At 42.0% G+C, this 25106-nt stretch overlaps 1 protein-coding gene across 3 annotated transcripts; it reads left to right on the top strand.

The window, feature by feature from the left end:
* Positions 1-5978: 5978 nt before the first annotated feature.
* Positions 5979-24755, top strand: FKBP9 (FKBP prolyl isomerase 9). 3 transcript variants are annotated; one of them, XM_064670531.1, is made up of 11 exons: positions 5982-6485; positions 10235-10380; positions 10990-11179; positions 11850-11995; positions 14112-14301; positions 16389-16534; positions 17779-17965; positions 19827-19972; positions 21455-21618; positions 22249-22331; positions 23135-23205. In XM_064670531.1, the coding sequence occupies exons 1-10, from the start codon at positions 6232-6234 to the stop codon at positions 22297-22299; spliced, it is 1620 nt and encodes a 539-aa protein (XP_064526601.1). In that variant the 5' UTR covers positions 5982-6231; the 3' UTR covers positions 22300-22331; positions 23135-23205. The 3 variants fall into 3 exon arrangements, with proteins under 3 accessions (XP_064526611.1, XP_064526601.1, XP_064526591.1); XM_064670521.1 differs by lacking the exon at positions 22249-22331 and having other exon boundaries at positions 5985-6485; positions 23135-24755; XM_064670541.1 differs by lacking the exons at positions 21455-21618; positions 22249-22331 and having other exon boundaries at positions 5979-6485; positions 23135-24755.
* The last annotated feature ends 351 nt before the right edge of the window (positions 24756-25106 follow it).

Raw genomic sequence — 25106 nt, 5'->3', positions numbered from 1 at the left:
AAAGTTTTTACAGGAGTAAAGTACAACCAAGAAAAATATTTCCCTAAAACACTCAGCACAGAGACCCATTCCACAGAAAACACTCACTACAAACAATCAATATTCCAGCTTTAGTAAAACACAATTCATTGATTTTAAGTCACCCACAAGAGAAGGAAAAGAGTAAAAGAAGAAAACAGATTAAGAGGGTAAAGAAAGAGAGAAGAAAGAAGGAGAGAAAGGAAAAATGGTTACTGACAAGATCTGATGGTTCACATGGTTCAGTTTGCAGGAGAGGAAACAGAGAGAGAGAGCTCACATGGAGTCTCTTGTATTTACAGAGTTCAGTTTTCCCTCCCAGGCAGGATATCCAGTCAGTGCCTTCCAGGCCAGAGTGAGGTGTGCTGTAGGCAGTCACAGGCTCCAGGGGCATGATGTGGCCAGGCTACCAGACAGGTCTGCACCACCTTCAGTGATGCCATGGGCTCTGTGTGGGCTCAGCCACGTTGGGTGCAGGACCTTCTGCTCTGCTGTGTGCCCTCAGGGACCCGGCCCTGTTGGCTGCAGGCCGTGTGCTCTGAGCAGGCTTTATGTGATAAGACAGCGTTACCATGTAGCAAATAGATAGAGCCCTTTCCAAATCTTTGTTCACGAAGCCTAGCCATGATGATGATGATGATGATGATGACCATGTACCTGCAGGTCTAGGCCCAGTCCTTCCCCCCCAGCACACACACACTCACAGCGAGTTGGTTCCGACCCATATCAATAATTCAGTGAGATTTGGATCCAGCATCTCACATAGACAATTAAATTGTGTGTAATGAATAGAATTTTTATTGCAATATTTTGGGTACAAAGAGCTATTTCAGATTGCACGTGCTCTGAAATAATCATGCGGCTGTATAAAATAAAACCAGTATTTGTTCAAAATCTTGTTTACTGAAACAGTACTTACTGAGGTTGGTTTGTAGTTTAGCCACATTTACTACTTAAAAACAGTCTTGATACACTGTGGTTTTGTGGTTGTTTCAAAGTATCTGAAGAGCTTCACGACCTTTACAGATCTTTTGGAGAAATTAACTTTTGAGTTGTAATTGGGGTTTTTACTTTCCTTACTTGAAATTCAGTTCAACAGAGAGCGCACAATGTTTTTTTCACATTATTTGGTAACCCAAAACTACTCTCTAAAAAGCTGCTTAGAAGTTTGAAAGAGAGTACATACCAAGATGAACAGCTTTGGGAAACTGCAGAAGGTAAAAATAATTCAGAGTCCCTTCTCACAGTCCCCTGGTAGATTATACAGCCAAAACCAGCATTACATTTTGATCTTTATGAATATTATCTACTGATTAAATGCAGATAGTTGGTTTTTTTTAACTGGATTCTATATCAGTTCAAGCTGTGATTCCCATTGCTCTCACTTTTTTCCTTCTAGTAACTGAGTTGTCTCTAAATTTGCCTGCCATAATTTCAAGGTATCTGCAAGCTGCAGCATTTGACATATTCTTTCTAAGAAAAAAAGGACTACCTCTGTTTTCTTTGATCTGTAATTGGTAGAGTACTTAGAAAACATTTCAAATCCACTCTGTTTTTCTGTCTCAGTATGCTACCTTTTTAGAAAACCTCTGGATCAAAGCACAATACATACACACTTCAGGCATCCAGGGACTGAATCTTTGGGCCTGTAATCTTAGCTGTGTGAGGGGTAATTGACAACAGTTAGTGGTTAAGTAGTGAGTAGGTCCAATGGCTACTCAGCAGAATATTTCACTAGTCACAACCTCTCCCATGTTTATGTGACCGAATGTGTTGCAAACAGTTTACATTAGGTCCATCATCTCATGAATGCCTGGCACTTGGCTTCAAGCACATTCCAAGGAGCAGAACAGCATCTCAAGTTACAAACCAGTGGTATCTTGTCTACCTCAGATCCAAGCTGAGGCTTTATTTCCTTTTCCCAAGTTGCCGTAAATTAATCTTTAATTGAAGTGACTCATCAGCGTGCTTCTCAGCTTTCTTCAGTGCTTCTGAGACATGATTTGTACCAAGTAGTGTATGAAGGAATTTTCTTATCTACCTTCTTGGAACTTGAGCTCTTGGATTTGTCCTCTGTGTGACACACTTAATGGTAGCACTGCTGGGATACACAGGTAGACAATGAAAGCTGACATTTTACTTCCTTGCCCTTCAAAAGATATGGGAACAGCACTGTATCTATTTTAGATTGATATAACGTAGCCCAAAGCTAGGAGAATTGCAGCCCTTTGAACATTACATTGTGTACTCTAAAAGGAGATACAACAGTATGAATCCCAACTCCTTAATCCTCATTTAATGTCTGACCTGTGACATTCCTGAAAGCTAACTTTTCAGAGAGAGAAAGGACCTCAGCTGTACTGTGTTTTAAAGTCTGGAAAGGATAATCCTCCTTCCTGGACCAGCTTCTATAGGAGCTTTAGGCATGTCTGTGCTTTTCTCCCCTCTCACTCTGTGTTAGTCACGGCTGTGTGTCAGGCTGACTGAAGAACAGATCTGGTGGAGATCGGCACCCCCAAAATGTTTCCAGGCCAGGTGGGTTAGTGTTCAAACAAACACACATGTAAATAGGAATCTGTGTGTATGTGTGCTTCGAAAAAAACAGCAATATGTTTAAACTGACATTTCTAAAGAAAAGACTGGATTTGCACATTCTCTACCTTTGTGATCTCTGAAGAAAACTAAGAGGACAGAAAGGAAAGTGCCTCCCCAGCTGACAGCTACCTTGAGCTCTGTGTGTGCTTATGGAGAGGCACGATGTGCAGGAGCTATGGGGCAAATGGAACTGGGGCATGAAGCGAGCAGGTTTGGTAACACAGAATGGACACGTGGCTCTTTTAGGAGTCAATGAAACTGAAAACACTTAGAGCAGTCTTGAGGCAATGGTAATTACATTAGAAGTGGAGAACTGTTATTGACACAGGTGAAGAATTATGAGTACAAAACTTGCATAAATATTAAGAGTCCAAGGAATTGTTTTGAAAACAGAGAACTTCTTAAATAAATGTGCATAAATAGAGACTGTGTCACTGCCTGGCAATAAGAAGTGCCAAGTGCAGGGTAAGCTTTATATTTATGTTGGTTGTATCAACATACTCCAATGGTGAACTATGAGTTCTCCTTAAGAAAATAAATTGCGTCCATACAAACCAATATCAAAATAAGCTATCTAATTCCAGGCAACTGCCAGACAATTTACATAGCTTGTTTAAAATGCTGATTTGGAATGTGCAGTGTGACTATTGCTGGAAGGAGGGTGTGATTTGTAACTGCAAGTTTGGTTATCTTTAAATAACTGCCCAGGTTTCCAACTTTTTTCACTGGTTAGGTCATCGTGCAGCAGCCATTTCCTAGCAATACATCAACATTATACAAGAGTGTTTTTGAAAGCACTTTAAAAACCTTTGTTTTGGCTGCGTCCCTTCTGTTGCTGGGGTGGTACAGCTGAGTGGTGGATGAACAAAAAATGGGGAACTGCGCTGTGAGCCATCACCTCCCCTGCTGTGATGGTCAGGCACACCACCTTCCCTTTTTTTTTGTGGTTTTGCAAGTAGTCCGTCCAAGAGTACCCTGTGCTTGTTTAATAATTTGTCAATAACAAAATTTTATCATTGATATTTCTTAAATGATATTCCTAGGGTGCTTACATTTCCAACCAGTTGCCCCAATTCTTCTACCATAAAATTCTTTTCAAAAATATTGTATTTTGACTTCATCTTGCTTGGGGTTGGGTGCTTCACGTGCAGATACTTACCTTTTCCATGCTTCTTCACTGAAACCAGTTAGAATAACAGAGAATAAATCTAAGTTCCTCCTCATCAGTGTGTGCAAGATCAAAGAGAAAGAGAGAAAGGGGATTGCTGGCAGACTTGGAAGGCGATTCCTCTTTGACACTGTGTCTTACTGGGTGCTTGTCAGGCCAGGTTCATGACCACCTGAGGAACCTGAATGTACATAAGTCTATGGGACCCAATGAGATGCATCCCAGAATCCTGAGGAAATTGGATGATGTAGTTGCCAAGCCACTTTCCATGACATTTTAAAAGTCATGGCAGTAGGTGAAGTCCCAGGTGACTGGAACTGGTGATGGGTACTGATTGCACCCATCTTTAAAAAGGGTAGAAAGGAGGACCCTGGGAACTACTGACCTGTCAGCCTCATCTCTGTGCCAAGGAAGAACATGGAACAGAGCCTCCTAGAGTTGTGCTAAGGCACACGAAGGACAGGGAGGTGATTCGAGACAGCAAGCACAGATTCACCAAGGGCAAGTCCCATCTGACCACCCTAGTGGCCTTCTACCATGGAGTGACTGCATCAGTAGACAGAGGAGGGGTTACAGATGTCATTTTTCTGGACACCTGTAAAGCCTTTGACATGGTCCCCCACAACATCCTTCTCTCTAAACTGGAGAGAGAGATTGATGGTTGGGCTGTTCAGTGGATAAGGAATTGGTTGGACGGTCACATCCAGACGGTAGTGGTCACTGGCTCCCGACAGTCAAGTGATGCCCTTCATTGGTCTGTGTTGGGACCAATGCTATTTAATAACTTCATTAGTGACGTAGATGAATGGATCGAGTGCACTCTCAGCAAATTTGCAGATGACACCAAGCTGAGTGGTGCTGTTGACACATCTGAAGGATGGGATGCCATCCAGAGAGACCTGGACAAGCTTGAGAAGTGGGCCCATGGGAACCTCAAAAGGTTCATAGCAAGACCAAGTGCAAAGTCCTCCATCTGGCTTGGGGCAAACCCCGGTATCAATACAGGCTGGAGGATGAACAGATCAAGAACAGCCCTACCAAGAAGGACTTGGTGGTGCTGGTGGATGAGAGGCTGGACATGAGCCAGAAATGTGTGCTCACAGCCAGAAAGCCACGTGTGTCCTAGGCTGCATCAAAAGCAGCATGGCCAGCAGGTCAAGGGAGGGGATTCTGCCCCTTTGCTCTGGTGAGACCCCACCTGGAGTGCTGCGTTTAGCTCTGGCGTCACCAGGACAGGAAAGACACAGACCTGTTGGAGTGAGTTAAGAGGAGGGACATCAAGATGACTAGAGGGATGGAGCACCTCTCCTGTTATGAAGGACTAAGAGAATTGGACTTGTTCAGCCTGGAGAAGAGAAGGCTTCAGGGTGACCTAATTGTGGCCTTCTACTACCTGAAAGGAGCCTACAAGAAATATTGAGAGAGACTTTTTACAAGAGTGTGTAGTGACAGGACAAGGGGGAATGGTTTCAAACTGAAAGAGAGCAGGTTTAGATTAGATATTAGGAAGACATTCTTTGCTGTGAGAGTGATGAGACACTGGCACAGGTTGCTGAGAGTTGTGGATGCCCTATCCCTGGGAGTGCTTGAGGCCAGGTTGGATGGGGCTCTGAGCAACCTGGTCTAGTGGAAAGTGTCCCTGCCCTTGGCAGGGAGGCTGGAACTAGATGATCTCTTCCAATTCAAACAATTCTGTGATTCTATGATTTTTCTCTATGTCATTTGCAAAGTTTCCCTGACAGGGAGCTGCAAATCCCTGTGACAGCACTGGTGTATGTCAAGCATAATTAGCCAACACAACCTCGTATTTTTGAGGTTTTTGATCTACAATGGAACATTTACGCTGGGACTTAAAACCTGCAAATACTCGAAGCCGTGCACGGACTACATGTGCAAGCAGAGTGACAAAAAGCCGTGATGCGGGGTGGGGTCAATCGCCGTGCCTTCAGTCCCTCCCAGGGCGACCAGCACCGCTCCCAAGAGCTGCGGGGAATCCGCGGGAAATGGCGGGGGCGGGGGAGTGTTTAGAGTTTTCGGGGTTCGCCCGTGTCCCGTGCCACACCCGGGAGCGCCAGGGGGGCGGTCGGGGGCAGCGCCACGTCGCACCGCCGGCCCCGGGAGGGGAGGGGAGGGGAGGGGAGGGGAGCGGGGCGGCCGCGGGGGCGGCGGTGCGGGCGCTGCTCCGCCGCGCTCCGAACTGCGCAGCCCCGCGCCGGGCGGGGGGAGTCGGCGCCCGGGCTGCTCCTCCCCCGTCCCGGTGGGAGCGCTTCATCCACGTTTGCAAGTTTGCAGCGGCGGGAGGAGGAGCGGGCGGGCCGGGGCGGGCGGTTTCCCTTCCTTCCCTCCCTGCCCGTTTTCCCTCTCTTCCCTGTTTCCCCCCCTTCCCTCCATCCTCTCTCCCTCCCCTCGCCGCCTGGTGCGCCCCGCGGCTGCCCCGCTCACTGCTCTCCATGGCGGGGCCGGCGGCCCGGCGGCGGGGCCCCGGCTGCGGGTCGCTGCTGCTGCTGCTGCCGGCGCTGCTGGAGAGCTGGGCGGCGTGCCAGGCGCCGCCGGTGCCCGCCGCCGAAAGCCCTCCGGACGGCACCGAGCTCGGCGTCGAGCGGCGCTTCGTGCCCGAGAGCTGCCCGCGGGCCGTGCGCCCCGGCGACTTCGTGCGCTACCACTACCTGGGCGCCTTCCCCGACGGCACCCGCTTCGACTCCAGGTCTGGCATGAGCCCGCCGCGGGGGACGGCCCCCTCGGGGTTTGGTTGGTGTGAGGGTGCGCTTCGGGGGGAGAGGGAGGTCCTGGTCCCACGAGAGTGTTTCTTGCGGATGTGCAGAGGTTGTGGCGCTGGGCGGAGGCTGCGGTTGAGGTTCCGTTCAGGTCCCGCTGCTTTTTCCCAGCTATGCCCCGTGGGTCCTTTTGGTGTGACCATTCTGTCAGCGGCAGGATGGGGAGTGTTGTACAGCGGGAACGCGGGACATACAGACCACCGTGGGAAGATGTCTTTGAAACGTGAAAGGGCAGAGGGCTGGGTCCAGTTCGCTGTAGTTTGCCCTTATGGATCCCCGCCACGTTCTTCCAACTGCTTCTCCAAGGCACTGAGTGGGAGCTTTGTGCTCCAAGAGAGAAGACTATAAGGTTATTCTGTTAGCCTTAGCCTGGTAAACAGGAGCGTATGTGGTATTGCAGTCTCTCCCAGTATTTAGTGATTTCCTGCCCATTTCTTTCTGTACATTTCCTATGTCTTCTCCAGGCTCAAACCTACTCGAACTCAAGTGTTTCTGAATCATTATCCTTGCCAGAAATGTAAGAATTAACAGGCTGTACTTACATAGAATTTTTTGGATGAGTTCCCCTTGAGTAAATGTGACCTATGTACAGTGAAGTGCCTGGCCGCTTTCCTGCTGTTATTTTAGCATCAAGAAGCCTAAATAGTGGGATCAGGAGATTGTGAAGGATGTTGATGCTGCTGACAGCTTATTTGTTTTTTCTTGCTTCGTTTGTTGCCACTGATCAAAGTATTACTCAGAAAGATAAAGCAAAATGTATTTTCAGTAATCGCGGTAATCTGCCTTGTGCTTCAAGGAAAATCTACAGCCTTAGGGAAATAACTATCCTTCAAAGTAAGCTCAGCCCTTCCTCTGAAGCTGACTTTATGTAGTATGCCAGTAGTGCCGTTTCACCAGCACTTCTCTGGATAAAATGTGGGATGTGGTAGCTGGTGGTTCAGTCGCAGTGAAAAGGCACAGCGAGGGCAGTGAATTCATTGGCAACTGACAGGCTTGGAAAATAAGTCTTAGCTGCAGATGTGAGGACACAGAAAGGCAGCATCCTTGTGGCTCATTTTACAAATATGTGACAACTGGAAAACCGGCCACGTGTTCAGAAGTGTGTTTCTGATTGCTGCAGATACATACTGAGGCTTACACCCTGAGTTGTACCAGCAAACTTGTGCATTGAGGCAGAGCACCTGGAGGGGCTACCCAGGTGCTGGCTCTCCTTTTAGCTCCAAATTCCTTGTCATTTGGTTCTGAATTATTTGGGGCAGTTCTGTGCAGAACTGTACAATAATTGTCTCTTTGGGTCCTCTAAATATCGGTAAATAAGTAGTAATGATGATGGTCTAGTCTAACTTGAATATTTTTATGTCCATCTTAATTTCAAAAGGGTGCAAAACATCAGGTTTGTTCAGCACAGGATTTTTTTCTGGATGACAGCTTATGCTGATGTACACTTTCATTATTCACTAACTATGGTCTTTTTTAAGAGTAATGACAGTGGTTTATCATGTTAAGACAACGGAAAAGTAGGAGGATTTTATGTCCTGTTGGTTAATGGAAGAAATATTTTGGAGTGTTTGTTGTAAAACCTTTACTGTTCCCTGCATACAAGTTAAGGAGATTCAGTCAATTTATACAAAAGTTAGCCTATTAGAAAGCCCATTTTCCCACCTTATTTCTGTCCATTTGTTTGCTTTTTTTTAAAATTTATGAATGTGCTTACCAGCATTAATTCAATCAAACACTGCTATACAGTCTAGAAAATACTCTAGATGTCGAACTAAGGGCAGTTTTATTTTGTTCTTCAGCTGTTGTAAATGTTCTTGAGTTTTAAAATTAGTTTTCTGTATTTCCAAACAGAAGGTAATAATACTGCTCTTTGTGTTAAAAGGCTGTTGATAAAGTTGTACTAATCATGACTGTGTCACATAAATGAACTAATATGCCTATTTATTATTTTTCTTTTGCATCAGCATTTGCATTTTGATTTCCATGATCATAAAATAATTTGCACTTTAAAGTCTGAATTGAATTGCCTAGTCATCTGCTATTAATTTGGTAAATTCCACTAATGGAAATGAATTTTGCTTAGTTTTAAGGAATCTGCAAAGTCAGTCCTCCAAAGCTGTATGGTCTGATCACTGCTTTGTTCAGTTCTCTGCTTAACATCAATGTTTTCTTAGTTGTGCATTTATTTTTATTAAAGAAGCTCTCCTATTCTAAGTTCATCCCGGACACATTGCCAGACTTTGTTAGTTGCTACAAAATACCATTTTTGGGGGTTTCTTGTAACTTGTTATGTAACTAATCTTAACATCTTAATTATGGTTTTGTGTGTGTAACAGAATTTGTCAGGAGCTAATTTAAACATTTCCCGTCCTTTCCTGGGAGTGGGAATATCTGTGGAACCGAAAGTGAATGCTCAGTATAGAGGGTTGTCTATTTTAGGGGAAATGTTTGCCAGAACACACACAAAAAAAAAAGATGCAGCATACAGAGAGATTGCTTAGTAAAATATTTGAGAGATTCGAGGGTCTGGGATTGTTAGGAGGCTCAGTGTGTTGTGGAAGTGATGTGTACAGTCTTGGAAGGAAAGTTTGACATCATTTCCCTAGCAATATCTAGCTGCTGGCTGCTTTCCAAAATATTTAAGCAGGCAAAGAGGCACAAGCCTTTTTTTTTTTTCAACTTCCCCCCCCCCGGTCTGATTTTTATCTAAAAAAGAAAAAAAAAAAGAAATCCTTGAAATTATAAAAGGAATTCAAGCAAATGGAAGCAGTAAAATCTTAAAACCAGACATGAAGCCTTTGAAATGCTTTCTGTTGTATGTTTATACGTCACTTCAAAAAACTAAATAACAGCAGTAATTCAGGCATAGCAAAGTGAGGTCCTTGTGCAGATTTAAGGTGGTCAAACTAACCACTTAAGCTGATGTTAGTGTTCTTCTGTGGTAACACTTCTGTTCTCCATCCCCTCTGGAAAACTGTAAATAATTTAAGCATAATTTCTTTTACCTTTTGAATTTTTATGTATTACCACAGAAGAGAATCATTTAGCTAGCTCTCTTGTTTCTGGATCTGGCAAATGTGCTGTTTAAAACGTGTCTCTATACTTTAATGAGAGCTGTGAATGTGGAGGAGAAAATAAATAAATAACCAATTGGCAAACCTCACAGCTATTACTCAAAAAGGCATATTTTCACTTTTTCCTACAGAGATTCCCCAACTGTGATGTCTCACATCATAAAGCTTATCAGTCTTGTGCAATATTTTTGTGATGTTACTCGCCAAAATCAATATGCTGAGATTATACTGTGGGAGCAGTCATCCTTTTGTATCTCATAATAGTGTTTGATTTTTCCTTTTCTTCCTTTATTTTCCAGTACTGCTTATAATATTAGTGTGTAAATTAGCTGTTAGTAGTTATGGGCTTTGGGTGCCCGCAGTACACATTGCACACTGCTAGAATGTGTTTCAGATAGACAATGAGCAGTGAGCAGAAGTAGAACTGGGTTGAAGTCTCGGAAACACTTGGATTTACCTCTTTTCTTAGCAGCTGCCTTGCGATGAAATTATGCTAACAGGGCAAGAGGGAGACCAAGGTAGAGTTAAACTCTCTCCCTCAAGGAAAAAAAAAAAAAGTCGAATGGGGGGTAAATGAACTCTTTTGCCTGCTTTTCCCCCTTCAGCTATGACAGGGGATCCACATTCAACGTGTTTGTGGGCAAAGGTCAACTTATTGCTGGGATGGACAAAGCTCTGGTTGGCATGTGCGTGAATGAGCGGCGGTTTGTGAAAATCCCCCCTAAGCTTGCCTACGGAAGTGAAGGCGTCCGTAAGTACGGCCCCGAGCCAGTGAATGAATAGCTGGTTGTGTGAGTGATCCAGCAGAAGAGATAGAAAATGGAATCACAGAAGAGAAGGGTAGAAATTGCAGGTACTGAATTTTGGAGAGGTTCTCCCCTGTCCTTCAGGGGTGTTTGTTAAGCCTGTAGCCTAGCTAATTTCTCCAGACACCCTCTGCATGCTGAAGGGAGAGCTATTTGTTGACTGTAGAGGACCTTCAGCATATAAACCTTGCTACTAAAGTTCACTATTTATTTATATCTACCTCACTGTTAAATACTTACTGTGGTTTGGCATTGCAGAGCTGCACAAGTTTTTATCAGTGCCAAAAGCAGCTTTGTTCTACAGCCTCAGAGAGGCAACAAATGCTAACTCAAGATGAGTTTGCTTGATAGACAGCTTTGATAACAGTTCACCTTGCCAGATTTCCCCCCTTAAATATCTGCAACAGTGGCAACAGCCCAGAGAGTTATAAGCATAACAAGGAATAAGGTGTGCATTAATCATTCCTTTTAGGGTATGTGTGGTTTGGTTCCTTTTCACTGATGCCCTGTATAAAAAGGGAAACAAAACTGGATGTGTTGTTTTGCTTTTGCAGCTGGTGTGATACCCCCCAATGCTGTGCTCCATTTCGATGTGCTCCTGATAGATCTTTGGAACTCAGAGGACGAAGTACAGGTTCAGACTTATTTCAAACCTGAGAAGTGTCCTCGGACAGTCCAGGTGTCTGACTTTGTACGGTACCATTACAATGGAACATTCTTAGATGGAACCCTATTTGATTCAAGGTATGCAGCTGTGCTGTGTGTGTGTATCTTAATAGGTATCTCACAATCATTTGCTCCCCTTTCACCAGTGTAACAATTAATGCCCATTGCCCAGAAACACAGGAAATGAAAGCTAGCATCATATGTCTGTTAGTAATTTATTCAGGGATTATAGGATACCAGTACTGACTAAAACCAATAAAACTGTACATTATTTCTGAATGGGCATTACCAACACAGATGCTTTTTTTTATTTTAAAGTCTGTATTTATATTACTGTTTATTGTAGTCAGTTAAAAGTCTCTATAACCACTGCAGCATAGATACAGGTTAGATACAAGTTTTATAAGCTAAGCAGAGTTTGTAATGAAATCAAGCTACCAACACTTTCCTACTGAGATTTTAAGTGTACAGTGTGTGTATTTCGTCAGAGCTCAGTGGAAAATGGTGCTTTAATAACAGCTACCATTGTATTTGTGAGTGACTTTTCAAAGCCCCTGTTAGGTTCCTGACATAGCTGAGCTCTCTGGGAAACTCTACCCACCCAGCCCTTGGTAAAGGAAGGACCAATACTTTTGGAGTAGCTAGTTGTGAGTTTAAAGATTGTGGATTTAAAGATTGATTTTTGTTCTTTCCTGTGGCTGTCTGACATTTGGTTGTGGGGCTTTTTTTTTTTCTCCCTCATTTTTAGCCATAATCGGATGCGAACTTATGATACCTATGTGGGAATTGGATGGCTGATTCCTGGCATGGACCAGGGTCTCTTGGGAATGTGCGTAGGAGAAAAGCGCATTATCACAATACCACCTTTCCTTGCATATGGAGAAGAAGGAGATGGTAAAAGTTATTCCTTTAGTTATTCCTTTTTTTTTCCTCAATCCAAGTGAACTGTATTTTAAAACAAACTCAGCTTTCTATGTTTTAAATTTATGGGCAGCATTATTACCCGGTTCAGACAGACAGAGCAAAGTGGTGGAAAGAGAGGTTCAAAATGTGTTATGTACAGGATTGGATTGGTTAAAAGTACAAGATTTTTAAAAAAATTAAACAGTAAATTGCTTTACAGACATATTGTTGATATAATTGCAGTATTTATATGCTGAAATTGTATTTCAATTGGGGGATATAATCTGTGATTAATATCTAGTGGAGCCAAAAACTTGGAGACAGGTGACTGCATAGTTCTTTCAATGACCACCACAGAAAGCATAAAACTTTTTGGGAAAAAAAAGGTATTTTTAATTCCAGTTTTGGGGGTTTTTTTGCAACCAATGCCTTAGCAATAACTACAAGATGAATTAATTGTTTTGTGAGAGTAAGCAGCCTGCAGATCATACACAGAGGTCCCCATTTTAAATGAGGGGGCAGTTAAGGATAGTTTGTGACTCCTCCTTGTATTTTTACTCTGCTCTGATGTTTATGGATGTGTCTGTGGTGTACAAGGTTTCATATGCCTTCCATGGTTTCTTTGCCATTAACTGTGATAGCCATCTCCATAGATAACAAGACTTTGTGGAGTTGTGTTTCAAAATTTTGCTGAGATCTTTAACTCAGTGGTTCTTGGTCAAAGCAACCCACACTGTAATTTGTACATTGATGGGAAAGTAGTTTTTCACTGAGATACTCAATTTGTCCTTCTTCAACTTCCACCATGGGGTCTGTTTTGATATTAACAGGATGGGAGGAGCGGATGTACCAGATTTGTATTCTAATGGTTATTTTGTGCACTTCCACGAAGTGTGTTGGGAATACTGGTAGACTAAACCATGCAGCTCAAATGGAGCTGGTGTGTATTGACTAAGATGGGTGTTGCTGAAGAGACAGCTGTTTTCAGTGAGGCAGTGCCATCACAGTACGAGCAGTGTAAAATTTTTGATTTGGAGAATTGAGTGAAAAACCCACTGAAACAAAAAATGACTGACTGGAAGCAAATTTGCAGAGAGATCTAGACAAATTAGAGGGCTGGGCAATTACCAGCCGTATGAAGTTAAACTGGATTCTGCACCTGGGATGGGGCAGCCCTGGATGTACAGACAGACTGGTGAACAAGACGCTGGAGAGCAGAAAGGGACCTGGGGTCCTGGCTGATGGCAAATTGAATATGAACAAATATGAGCAAATTGAATAATGTGCCCTGGCAGCTGGGAGGGTCAACCGTGTCCTGGGGGCCGTCAGGCAAAGCATCGCCAGCTGGTCAAGTGAGGGGATTGTCCCGCTCTGCTCTGCACTGGTGCAGCCTCATCTTGAATATTGTGTGCAGTTTTGGGGCACCACAATATATGAGAGACATTAAGCTCTTAGAGAGCGTCCAAAGGAGGGCAACAAAGATGGTGAAGGGCTTTGAGGGGAAGCTGTATGAGGAGTGGCTTGAGGCATTTGGTCTGTTCAGCCTGGAGAAGAGGAGAACTCAGAGGATGAAACGCAGGTTCAGACTTATTTCAAGTCCCAGTGTCTGACTTCATATGGTACCATTGAGGGGAGACCTCATCGCAGCCTACAACTTCCTCGTGAGGGGAAGAGGAGGGGCAGACACTGATCTCTTCTCTGTGGTGACCAGTGACAGGACCTGAGGGAATGGCCTGAAGCTGTGTCAGGGGAGATTTAGGTTGGATATTAGGAAGAGGTTCCTCACCCAGAGGGTGGTTGGGCACTGGAACAGGCTGTCCAGGGCAGTAGTCACAGCACCAAGCCTGACAGAGTTCAAGAAGCATTTGGACAATAATCTCAGCCACATGGTGTGATTCTTGGGGTGTTCTGTGCAGGGCCAGGAGTTGGACTTCGATGGTCCTAGTGGGTCTGTTCCAACTCAGGATACTCTATGATTCTAATTTATTTTGGAAGGGGATGTGCTTGATATTTGGCAGTAGGTTACTTTTCTTCAGCAAACATGTTTAAGCTTCTGCTAGAACACTTGCTGTTTCTTACCATGTTTTCTGCTCTAACACTCTTGTAGGTAAGGAGATTCCTGGCCAAGCTTCCCTCGTCTTTGATGTGGTTTTGCTAGATCTCCATAACCCCAAAGATGGTATCGTTATTGAGAACCAGGTTGTGCCTGAATCTTGTGAGCGGAGAAGCCAGACAGGAGACTTTCTCCGATACCATTACAACGGCACACTTTTGGATGGCACATTATTTGATTCCAGGTAACCAAACCATTCAGCTCTACAGATTGCATTTCCAGTTTGGACTCCTCTGTCTTGTCCATAATATACCCAAATACTATTCTTTGCTTTTCCTTCCTTTTTGAAAATTTTGAGTGGACTTGGAGTCTTAAAAAACTCATAGAAAACTTTTCCCTATGAGAGGAAAAAGAACTAGTTTGTACTATGACAGTGTCACAGGCGCCATCTAGGGGCGGTAACCCCCCCGTGAAGCCATGAGTGCTTTGGGCATGAGAGCCTGAAGACTCTGCCCTTCAGAGTTTATCTGCCAAATAGGTAATACCACTGAAGAGAGAGAAAATATATGTGATACCCATTTTATGTCCTGAAAATTGTGAATCAGTGTGCTAGTGGCTAGTTTGAGGTTAGTTGTATTTGTACTTGAAAACTGTTTGCATTTTGAAGGCTGCTGTCTTTCAAGACTGAATTATAGAACCACAGAATTCAACAAGAGGGTTTCTGTGATAAAGGAATAGGGATTACTTTCACAGTAAATTCACAGCTCTCTGGGCACATGAGCCTTGTGTACAGGATCATATGATGAATAATACCCTTGTAGCTTTCTGTCACTTTTGTTACTCTTAATTGAACAGTGCTTTACTATCCCACTCCAGCTTTCAGAACAGCTGGCAGAAGTAGCTAAAAGGAGATGAAAATGAGCCAATGTAAATGTTTTATGAAATAAACTCATGGGAAAATGTTTACTACTACAACAGCAGCCATCGCTGTAGACCTTGATTTGCAGCTTATGAAAGCTTGTAAGTTAAGAGCCTAAATCTTGTCTACAATGCACCTACCCAGAATCTTTCTTTTTTGAGATGTAAATGAGTATTGTCTATAGTAATTAAACAAATTTTGAAAATAGCTGTATTACTTATATTAGGGTTGTTGTCAATAAATAGTAATAAGTGCTTTGTAGACAGCAGCCTCTACATCATTCTGGATTGCTGACAGTTGTTAGAGGGCACATTCATTAGAGCATCGTATCCTGACCTTCTGCAGAATTCAAAGATGAAGAAATAGAGCAGCTAACCATAGTTACTGGAAACCCTGGAGTTAGTTATCCAGGAGAAAATTTGCTACTAGTACGGGGAATATGCCAAAAGCACTGTGAATGGCTGGTTTTCAGAGCTCTAATAATATTTTCCTTTGCTTTTTTGCTCCGAAATATTCAGCTGCAGAACTGCCCCTGGGTAGCTCAGCCAAGGCTGTCTTCTGGACTTAGAGCAGTTGAATAAACCTCTGAATTATATCAGGGTCTGGTCTTGTACTGGTCTTGTTCTTTCTCAGAGCTACCTTGTAAAGATTAATTGAAACCTTTCTGCCTTTTCTTCGTTGGGCTGTGCCTTTATGTAACATGCCTTGAAGAAAGGCAGAAGACAGTCATGTCCTTGTAATAAGCATCAATTGCCGTTGTAGCCTTGTTTTATTCTATCATTAGGTGTTGTAGCAGGTCCTTCAACCTACATATAAATGGTTGACATGGTTTGGGAAGGAGGGATAATGTTGATAATGCTTTGTTGTAGTGACTCATTTTAATGTTGTGCATCCCAGAAGAATTTATTTGTCCCGCCTGCTCCTTGTAGTAGTTGAACTACATAGCTGTGGTTGTGAAATGAGGTAGTTTGAAGGATGTCTCATAAGGATGAACGTCAGCCGTATCTAGTTGATAAGTACTTATTAAAGTAGTGTCAGGGCAGAGGAAATTTTAAAGAAGAAAACTAATTTTTTTTTAGTTACTTGTCAAAACTTGTTTTGTGCTTAGTCTAAAATACATAAATAAGTGTGATTTTTCTTTCAATATATAGTAGAGATGAATTTGCAAATTTGCTAGCTGTTCTCTAGCTAGGGTCCCACTACTGGGTAATAAGTGACACGTGTCACTGGCTGATGAAACCTGGTGGCCTGGATTCGTGGAACATGGTGATTGCTTTGTTCTTCTCTGGTGCTGGTTAATGACTGTGTGTTTTGACCTTAACTGGTTTAAGAACTGTGTTGCAGAGCTATTGCAAGATTCCATGTTTTCTGGAGTACCCCTGACAGTGCTAAAATGCAAATATTTTCCATAGTTATTCACGAAACCATACGTATGACACCTATGTCGGGAAAGGTTATGTCATTGCTGGAATGGATGAAGGTTTACTAGGTGTGTGCACTGGTGAAAAAAGAAGAATAATAATCCCCCCTCATCTTGGATATGGAGAAGAAGGAAGAGGTGAGCTTGAATTTGCTTTCAAGTCTTCCATAGTTAATGAGGTTTTCTTTATTGTTTAGTCCATCTGTATCTGTTTTCATTTTTCTGGCATTTTAAAAGTTTATGAGTTAGTTTGTTATTTTGTGGACATAAACCTGACAAGACTACACCCAGAATGTGCAGAATTATTTTAATTAGCTCAATAGGTAGGACAATAAGAATACAGAACAATCTCACATGTAATTGGTAGCCTGAGCTCATTTGAATAATTGGTGTTTCAGACAGACTGGTACTTGCTGACTGGAATTTGTTTGGATAATTATTGTCTCAGGCAGATTGGTACTTGGGTGCCAGGAGCTCTGCACTGTGAGATCTTCCGACCTGTGTGTCTTAAGCTCTGTATTCTGAAGGAGTTCATCCTGTTTTCTTCCCCATTCCTTCCACAGCCACAGGTTTTGTGGAACTTCTAAGCCGCCTCTGTAAATGGTGGATGCATGTAACAACGAAGTATCTGTGTATGTATAACATACAATTAACATTCTTTTGGGAAAACTCATTAGTACCTAAAAGGATTGCTGTGAGAGGTTGAATATGATAACCCTTCTAGCCAACCTGGTGTTATGGCTGGTGTTTCAAAAGGTGGCTTCTGGGATGTTATTTGGATAAGTGCCTTGAAAGAAAAGCCTGTTTTCTGGGACTGCAAAGTCTGTGCTGTTGATTTGAGAATTAGACTCCTTTACCAACAAACCCCATTCCTGGGTCTGGATGTATCTGTCAGTTTTGGTAGTGCAATTACACATAATCCTGGGGAGGCAGGGAATAAGTTGCCTCTTATCAGGACATTTTAAGGAAATGTAACTTTTCAGATATAATGACATTCTTTGAAGCATGAGAACTCCTATGAGAATTTTGATGATCAATACTGAATTAGTACGTCAAAGATAGATGAGTTATTTAGGATGGTCACAGGAAATATGTGATTATTGCTTCATTTCTGCATAATTTTCGATTTCAGAATAATGAAAATTTTTTCCTTCACTGTTGAACTTTGGAGTGCATGTTTAGTGCTTTCCCACTGGTTCTCTTTCCTACACAGGATGCAGCTTGCATTCTGTTGCATCTTTTAATTCTGAGTGAGAAGAGCAGAATGACTCAGTAACAGATGCAGCAGGAATACATATTCTTACAGGGTGCAGTGCCTGGTCATCATAAGCCTGTTTGGGTACTGTTTCTTTCTCTATTTACCTAAGTTGTTTCCTATTTAGGAAAGATTCCAGGATCTGCAGTGCTGGTCTTTGACATCCACGTGGTTGACTTCCACAACCCTTCAGATTCTGTGGGCATTACTGTTAACTACAGACCTTCCAACTGCACCGTACTAAGTAAGAAGGGAGATTACTTGAAATATCACTACAATGCTTCACTCCTGGATGGTACTTTGCTAGACTCGACGTAAGTATTTGAGTGATCTGGTAAGGAAAATATTCCCAGCAGCTGTAAAAGCAGAATGAATTGCCTGCAAAGCAAGCTGTCAGGGAGTAAAGACTTTTTAAGAAAAAAAAGTGAGTATTTGTGTAGAATGTATTTTTCTTTTTATGTCTGCCTGCCTAAGATGTATAGGAGGAGGAAAAGAAAAAGGCAATCTGTCATAGCATAATAAGAGAACTGGGAACAAAAAGGACGTGGGAGTGTGTTGGAGAAGAACATAAACAGTATGTGTGGAGTGATGAAACAGTTTGTCTGCATAGCATTCTGTTTAAACGGGCTAATTCAGGTGTCTGGACTGGTAATGCCAGGACAACACAGGGCTTGTTATGGATGAGCTGTCCTGGTTTATTCAGTTTTTTGGTAGGATTTTCACTCTGTGCTGATTCAGTGCTTCTGAGAGAGGTCTGGTCGGGCTGCTTGGTGTGGTCTTATTAAAGATATCTTGTGTGTGGTTTATAGTAGATAGTCACCTGTCATGTCTGTACTGCACGTGGGTGCTGATTCTCCTGTACTGTGGTGCTGTGTTGTCAGCATGGAGAAACTGTCAGAGGGCTTGATCATGATGGTGATGATAATGTTCCTCTTCCTCCTGTCTGTTGACAGTGGGTTTATGATGGAAGCAAGAGATTGCTCCAGTCTGTCTCCTGTAGAACTAAAGTGAGCCTGTGACAGTGTTTGCTGCAGCTGCAAGAATACTTCTGCTAGCTTTTTTTTCCCCCTTCGTCTTTCAGATAGCTCAAGTCGTCCGAATAATATTTTATTTTTTGGAAGGGAAGTTGGGAAAAACTATTTTTAACTAGGTTATAATTAACACAGGAATCAGCTCATAGGTTTCACAGGATACACAATAGTTTGCAGAGCTGAAAAGCTGCCTTAGATTGGTGCACATGATGCAGTGCTGTAGGCAGGGATGTATACAAGTAATGTGTTTGGATTCAAAACACCTTTTATATGACAGGAAGGCTGAATTCCCATTTTGTAGCAGGAACCAAGCGACATTGAGACTTATTCAAAGCAGTTTATAGAGTATCAAAGATCATGAGTCTTGTGCTCCTAATTTTAAGGCTGACCTCGTAGCCACTGAATTGTTTTCTTTCCAAATGATACTCTGTTATACAAGCATGTCCTGCAGAGGCACAGCCAAGACAAATAACCAAACAAAGGAGACCAACAGAATAAAGTCTTAACACTGCACACTTTGCTTTTGGAATCACAATACATGTTTAACTTCTGGGCTTTTAACTTGTGATAATTTCTGGTTTTAGAAATGAGCCACACTCAGCAGGGTATAATTCAAAATTTAATATGAGTAAATAGCAGCAGTAGTAGTATTCTTCCAGGCTGTTTTGGTTAAGTAAATACGTTACAGTGACTGATTTCATTTAAAGGGATAGCTGATCTATGGGAATGCACCCAGATCTCCATATAGGAGTGATGGATATGGGTCAAATGTACATCTGGAATTTTTACATCTGCCAAAAAGTCCAACTGCAGTAGTTAAAAACATGTGAAAGGCAAAAGCCTTATCTTCAAGATAAAATGCCTTGGGGTGTAATTGGCATGATTAATGATTCTAATTGGATTTCATTAAAGAAGCCTATAATTTTAGTGCCAGAGGACATGTCAGCAGCAGGGACATGTCTGTTTGGTGCTGGCTGTAACTTGAGAACAACTTCAGGTAACTTTTTGGTAGAACAGAGCATTTGCCATGAAGTTCATTTTTGGCAGTGACAGGACACTAATTAGAAGTTTTTGTGGTAATTTTGAACAACAGAAATTCTGCGTGTTGAGGGTGTTTTTTAATTCTTCTTTCCTTCCTCTCTAGACACAGCCTTGGCAAGACTTACAACATAGTTCTTGGATCTGGACAGGTAGTAGTGGGGATGGACATGGGCCTTCAAGACATGTGTGTCGGGGAACGACGAACAGTTGTTATTCCACCTCATCTTGGTTATGGAGAAGATGGAGTTGGTAAGTGCACATCCACTTAGCATCCCTTGGGTAAATGAAACATGAGTATGCATGTTTTGTGACTTCGTATGTACTAGGTCCTAAGGTGAGTGTGTCTTAGCTGCTTGAATGGGATTTTTTTAGAGATTTTTCATTTCATTATTTTAGACACTCCCCCCCCCATCCCATTCCCCAATGGAATGAACACACTGTCTGTTTTTGAAGTCATGCTGTTGCTGTGGCCAACAGAAAGACCATCACAGTACAAAAGGGAACACATGCCCCCAGTAATGGTGCTTTGTCAGAACAGAAAGCTCCAGGCAGTCTGGTGTTGCAGAGGGATGTAAACGCTGTTTTCCATGGTAGGGAGCTGGGTGCTCGCATTTGGACATGCGACATGTTATTCAGGAACAAAACTGAAGGGGGCTGGTCAGCACTAATATGTTGGGAAATTCAAAGAAAACTCAAAATTTGGAAACTACGTGAACTGAATGTAGGACGTGAAACAGTGTATTGGTGCTGTTGAAACCCCAACACCAATACATTTTAAGGAAACTTTAGAGCATTGAGGCTTGTCAATTTTTAATGACAGGGACAGCAGTAATAAAAAGAACAATGCAGAAGTGACAAGAACTTTCATGTCCCAGTGTGTGTTGTTGTTACTCATCTTCCAAGTTAAAAGACTTGAGGGAAAGGACTCTAAGAGGAGGTCATCAAGATCAACAAATTCTGATGTATATGGAAACATTTAGTTGTTCTGGTCTTTGAATAGCTCCAGAACAGTTTGTAGTTTATAAAGACTGTAGGGCATCATGTACCACACTGAAAGGAGAATTAATTTGTGTTAAGAGATAAGAATTTCCACTAAGTGCATTTCCATTAAAAATTAAAAGTATTATATATACAACATTTTGTACGTAATTTTATCTATTATATAAAAGTGCATAGTTATAATAAATTGAAAATTTCCTCATAACATAAAAAGTCTACTGTGTTTAATACCTGTCATAGGTATCTACCATTGTTCAAGTTACATTTGATAAGCGTGGTCTGAAACATTGCATGAGTGCTTTGGTATATACCTGGCTCTCTGAGAGATTGCTTGTTTGCAGTCTCTTGCAAATAGAAGATTAGAGGTGACCTTGACTTTTCTTTTTCAAGGATAAATTAAACTCCTTCTGTGGTTTCTTTGAGGTAACATCCCAAGCTGTTGCAACTCTGTTGAATATCACAGGAGTACACTGTGTATCTGCTAGATAAAGGAAAATTGATTTATTCCCAGAGTATTAGTTTTATAAGTAAAAAAATTGATGCAGTTTTATTATGAAAGCTTTCTTTATGTTTTGATCACCTCCCTGAAGTGAACAGGAAGATTTGATGGGCTTGGGATCACAGTAGAGAAGTGCCTGTTGGAGTGGGAAGATAAATTTAATTATAGATTAAAAGGAAATATACCCTTTAATGTGAGGACAAATATCCATCTTTGATGTTTTTTTGTGACAGAAGGAGAAGTGCCTGGTAGTGCTGTATTAGTTTTCGACATTGAACTGCTGGAACTGGTGTCTGGCTTGCCTGAAGGGTACATGTTTGTATGGAATGGGGAAGTCTCTCCCAATCTTTTTGAAGAAATAGACCAGAATCATGATGGAGAGGTTCTTTTGGAGGAGGTAAGCTGAAACAATGAAAACACCTGCAGTGGTTTTCTCCTACCACTATCATCAAGATGTTTTCTCTTACCATCATCAATGCAGATGTTGAAGAAGGGGGTCTCTCCTCTTCTCCTCTTCTCTTCTTCTGACATGGTGTTGTCAAAAGGGAGGCAGCATGTCAGTTATAACATGGTTATTTTGCTTTAGAAATAGAACCAAAAAGAAAAAAAAAAAGAATGGTCATACTTGTGGTTAACAATAGATCCTTAGGACACAAGTGTAAGAGGGGGAGTTGGTATCCAACAATCCTTCACTGTATCAGCCTTCTCAGTGTCCATTAATTGGCAGTTTGAGATGAATTCCTGAGCCAAATCTGAGCCTGCAGCAGTGTATCCAGGAACTGTCTAATCACTTCTGGAGCCTGACAATGCCTGCAGTTGCTCCTTCCGTGGGTGAACTGTGTGCTTGTCAGTGGGTGCCCTACTTGAGGGCTCCTTGCCTTTTCCACACCATCTCTGATAATATAAACCTCTGTGAGGTTTTCCTCTGCATTTTAACTCAGGAGTTCTATTTTTTTCATTCTCTTCTTAAGTCTTCTTTGTCACCTTTCTCTGTCATTCTGTTTTGTGTCTTTCCTCTCTGGAGTAGAGCTGCCTGCGGCGCTCAGGGGGCAGGTTGTGGCCCTGTGGAACAGCATGAGATGCCTTTGACGATTTTAACAAGCTAGTGGGGTAAAATCAAAATCTTGTTTTCCCTTTTTCTAGCACTGTCTTCCACCTCTTTGTTTTACTTCCATCTCCACTTCTGTTCTTGCAGAGAACAGAAGAGCTTTTACTGGTTTAGAGTATGTGGCTTTTGCTATCAACATCCTTCTGGTCACCTAGTAGGGAGGAGAAGGAGAAGCCAAGGAGATACGAGAGGATGCTTGGCTTAAAAGGTGTAAATGAATGTCAGCAATAGCTCTCATTGCTGAAGCTCATTTAACAAGAAAACAGTAATTGGGAAAGTTGTGTTTGTCTTTCTGGTTTTGGCAAGCCAGACTACGACTTCAGTCAGATGTTGTATCACCTTTAATATCACCTTTAATAGCTTCATCATACATATTGGGAGAAAGGTCTTTAGGGAAAACTGACCTTACAACCTTCCCCACAGAGGAGTCAAGTGGAAGACATAATGCCTGAAGCTATTTTAACAAATCTCATGGTATCCTGATATTTAAAGTCTCATTTCTGTGTTTCATTCTTTTTCTCTTGTGTGTTGCTTCTTGTAAAATGTGGGCTTATGTCTGTAAGCTTCCTGTATTGGCATGCAAAACTACCCTCTCTGGAGTGACTGAACCTCCTGTGTCTGTCCTAATTAGTCCAGTTTAGGTGGCAAAGTTTATAGGGTAGTAAGAGTGTACTTCTACATACATCTAATAAAATTGTAAAATGCTGGATAGTCGATGACAAGTAAATGCTACTTTTGACATACTCTTCAGTTTTAAATGTCCGTTTAATTGTGAGCTGTTTTCTTCTCCTTTCCCTCTGCTTAGTTTTCAGAGTACATCCAAGCTCAAGTTGATTCTGGCAAAGGAAAACTAGCTCCTGGTTTTGATTTTGAGAAGATTGTTAAAAATATGTTCACCAATCAAGACCGGGATGGAAATGGTAAAGTTACTGCTGAAGAATTCAAGTTGAAAGATCAGGAGGCCAAAGAGGAACACGATGAACTGTAAAGATAAGAAAAAAAGAAGAGTCCTGAGCTGACCTACTGTTTGAACATGTGTACTGGAAGGGGTTTTGGCAAGCATGGTTCTGGAAGGATAGCCTGGGTCTGCCTGTGCTGAGGTGTGGGTAGGCTCTTAAAATAGGAAGAGATTTTCAGTTGGAACTGTTAGGTATATCTGAAGAAAGTGTTAAGTGCCTCAAGGTAGGATGTATAAACAGGTAGAGTGTACTGCCATATGTGGTGTCATGATCCACGTGATCTGTTTTTATGCTAAAGATCAGAAGTTCTCATTGAACAATACACGGTCACTTGGATGGATGGTAGAGAGAAAACTTACCAAGTGCTTTTAAAAGAGTTTTTAAAAACCTGCTGTATCAGAAATACTTGTGCAGGAGAATGAACCAAAATATTCCCCATGAAAATAACCTGTAAAAGTTGTTAGCTGTTGATCCCAGTTCCTTTTAGAAGGCTTGAGCACTCTTTCCAGTAACTGAACAGACTCACATGGATATTTGCCAGCAGAAAATCTGATTTGCAAATTGCAGAACATGCAAGCAATGGCTGTGCCGTTGCAAAATTTCCATAAGCTGTGAATTAAATTAAACAGGCCTAGAATCAATACTGTGTATGTGTTGGGTTTTTACCTCACGGAATAAAAGTTTTCTTCCATCTGTATTGTATTGAATTAGTAACCTTGTCTCTTGCTGGCCAGGGTTCCCATCAGTGATTCCAAAACCTTTCCAGTTGCAATCCTATTTATAGTTTTGTTAGACATTAAATATTAGTATTACAAGTCCAAGTGCTGTCATAAATACTGGATACAGTTGATTTTGTGTGGGGCTTCTGTCTCCTATTTTGGGAATTGCTAGGCTAAGGAGTAAGTGCTTAGAGCTTAAGCAGCAGAGCAGTCTGCAGTGGCAAACAAACAGACAGACAGTGATAAAATCAAGAAATAGGCCCATCTGTTTGTGTGTGCAAACATTCTGGCCTATCCCTCAACACAGAGTCAGCCCTGAGAGTGCTGTTTAGATTATGTGAGCTCTTGAGACAGTCACCCGTTAGCTCGATAAATGGAGCAAAGCTGCTTAGCACTAAATACCCATAACACACATTTTTTGGAAGGCTGTGTGATTCCCCTCAGTACACTACATGTAAAGTGCACAAATACGTATAGCGAGACACTGTCAAAGAGAAGTAGGAAGGGAGTTGTGTTTCCATTATATGCTTTGTGTCTAGTTTCTTGCTTTCCTTGGTCTGTACATGTGGGATGTAAGCTTCCTGAGATGCTCTTTCTAAAAGCTGGTATTTCAGTTGGATGAAAACATTTTGTATTGGTTTTTAATGCAGTTCTTACAGAAAGTGCAGTGAAATATTTTTTTGAGTTTGATACCATTAAATGTTGGATAACTGATCTTTTTGTTAAATAAAATTTCTATCAACTGCTACATTTTCCTTTCTGGCATTTTGGTGGGTTGGGATCTTGAGTTGAAGCAAATACCCTTCCTGCAGCTCTCTTCTCTTGCATGCAGCAGGCTTATCCTAAATATGTTCAAATTTGCTATTCATCGTCAGGAAAAATATTTTAAACTAAGATTATGGGTTCTATATTTGATTCAAAATTACAAAAAATAATAGACCACTATTAAAGAATTTTTTTTCATACCTCACACAGGTGAAATGAAATAATTCTTTGGCTTTAGGAGGCATTTGCTAAATTCCCCATCCGATATTGCCATTGGCTGTGACAGCTGGGAGGGTGATGGGGACTCCAAGTCTTTCACTGAATGCAATTGTCT

Source organism: Pseudopipra pipra, chromosome 1, assembly GCF_036250125.1.
Source record: "Pseudopipra pipra isolate bDixPip1 chromosome 1, bDixPip1.hap1, whole genome shotgun sequence".
NCBI lineage: Eukaryota > Metazoa > Chordata > Aves > Passeriformes > Pipridae > Pseudopipra > Pseudopipra pipra.
The sequence above is the reverse complement of the archived record's forward strand: the minus strand, read 5'-3'. Positions and strand labels throughout refer to the sequence as shown.

What these genes read in the sequence shown, in the direction of transcription:
- FKBP9 (XM_064670521.1), top strand. Translation starts at nt 6,232, where the DNA reads ATGGCGGGGCCGGCGGCCCGGCGGCGGGGCCCCGGCTGCGGGTCGCTG. An exon ending in ATATGGAGAAGAAGGAGATG is followed by an intron (nt 11,996 to 14,111) that starts GTAAAAGTTATT and finishes ACACTCTTGTAG; the next exon opens with GTAAGGAGATTCCTGGCCAA. An exon ending in TTATGGAGAAGATGGAGTTG is followed by an intron (nt 19,973 to 21,454) that starts GTAAGTGCACAT and finishes TTTTTGTGACAG; the next exon opens with AAGGAGAAGTGCCTGGTAGT.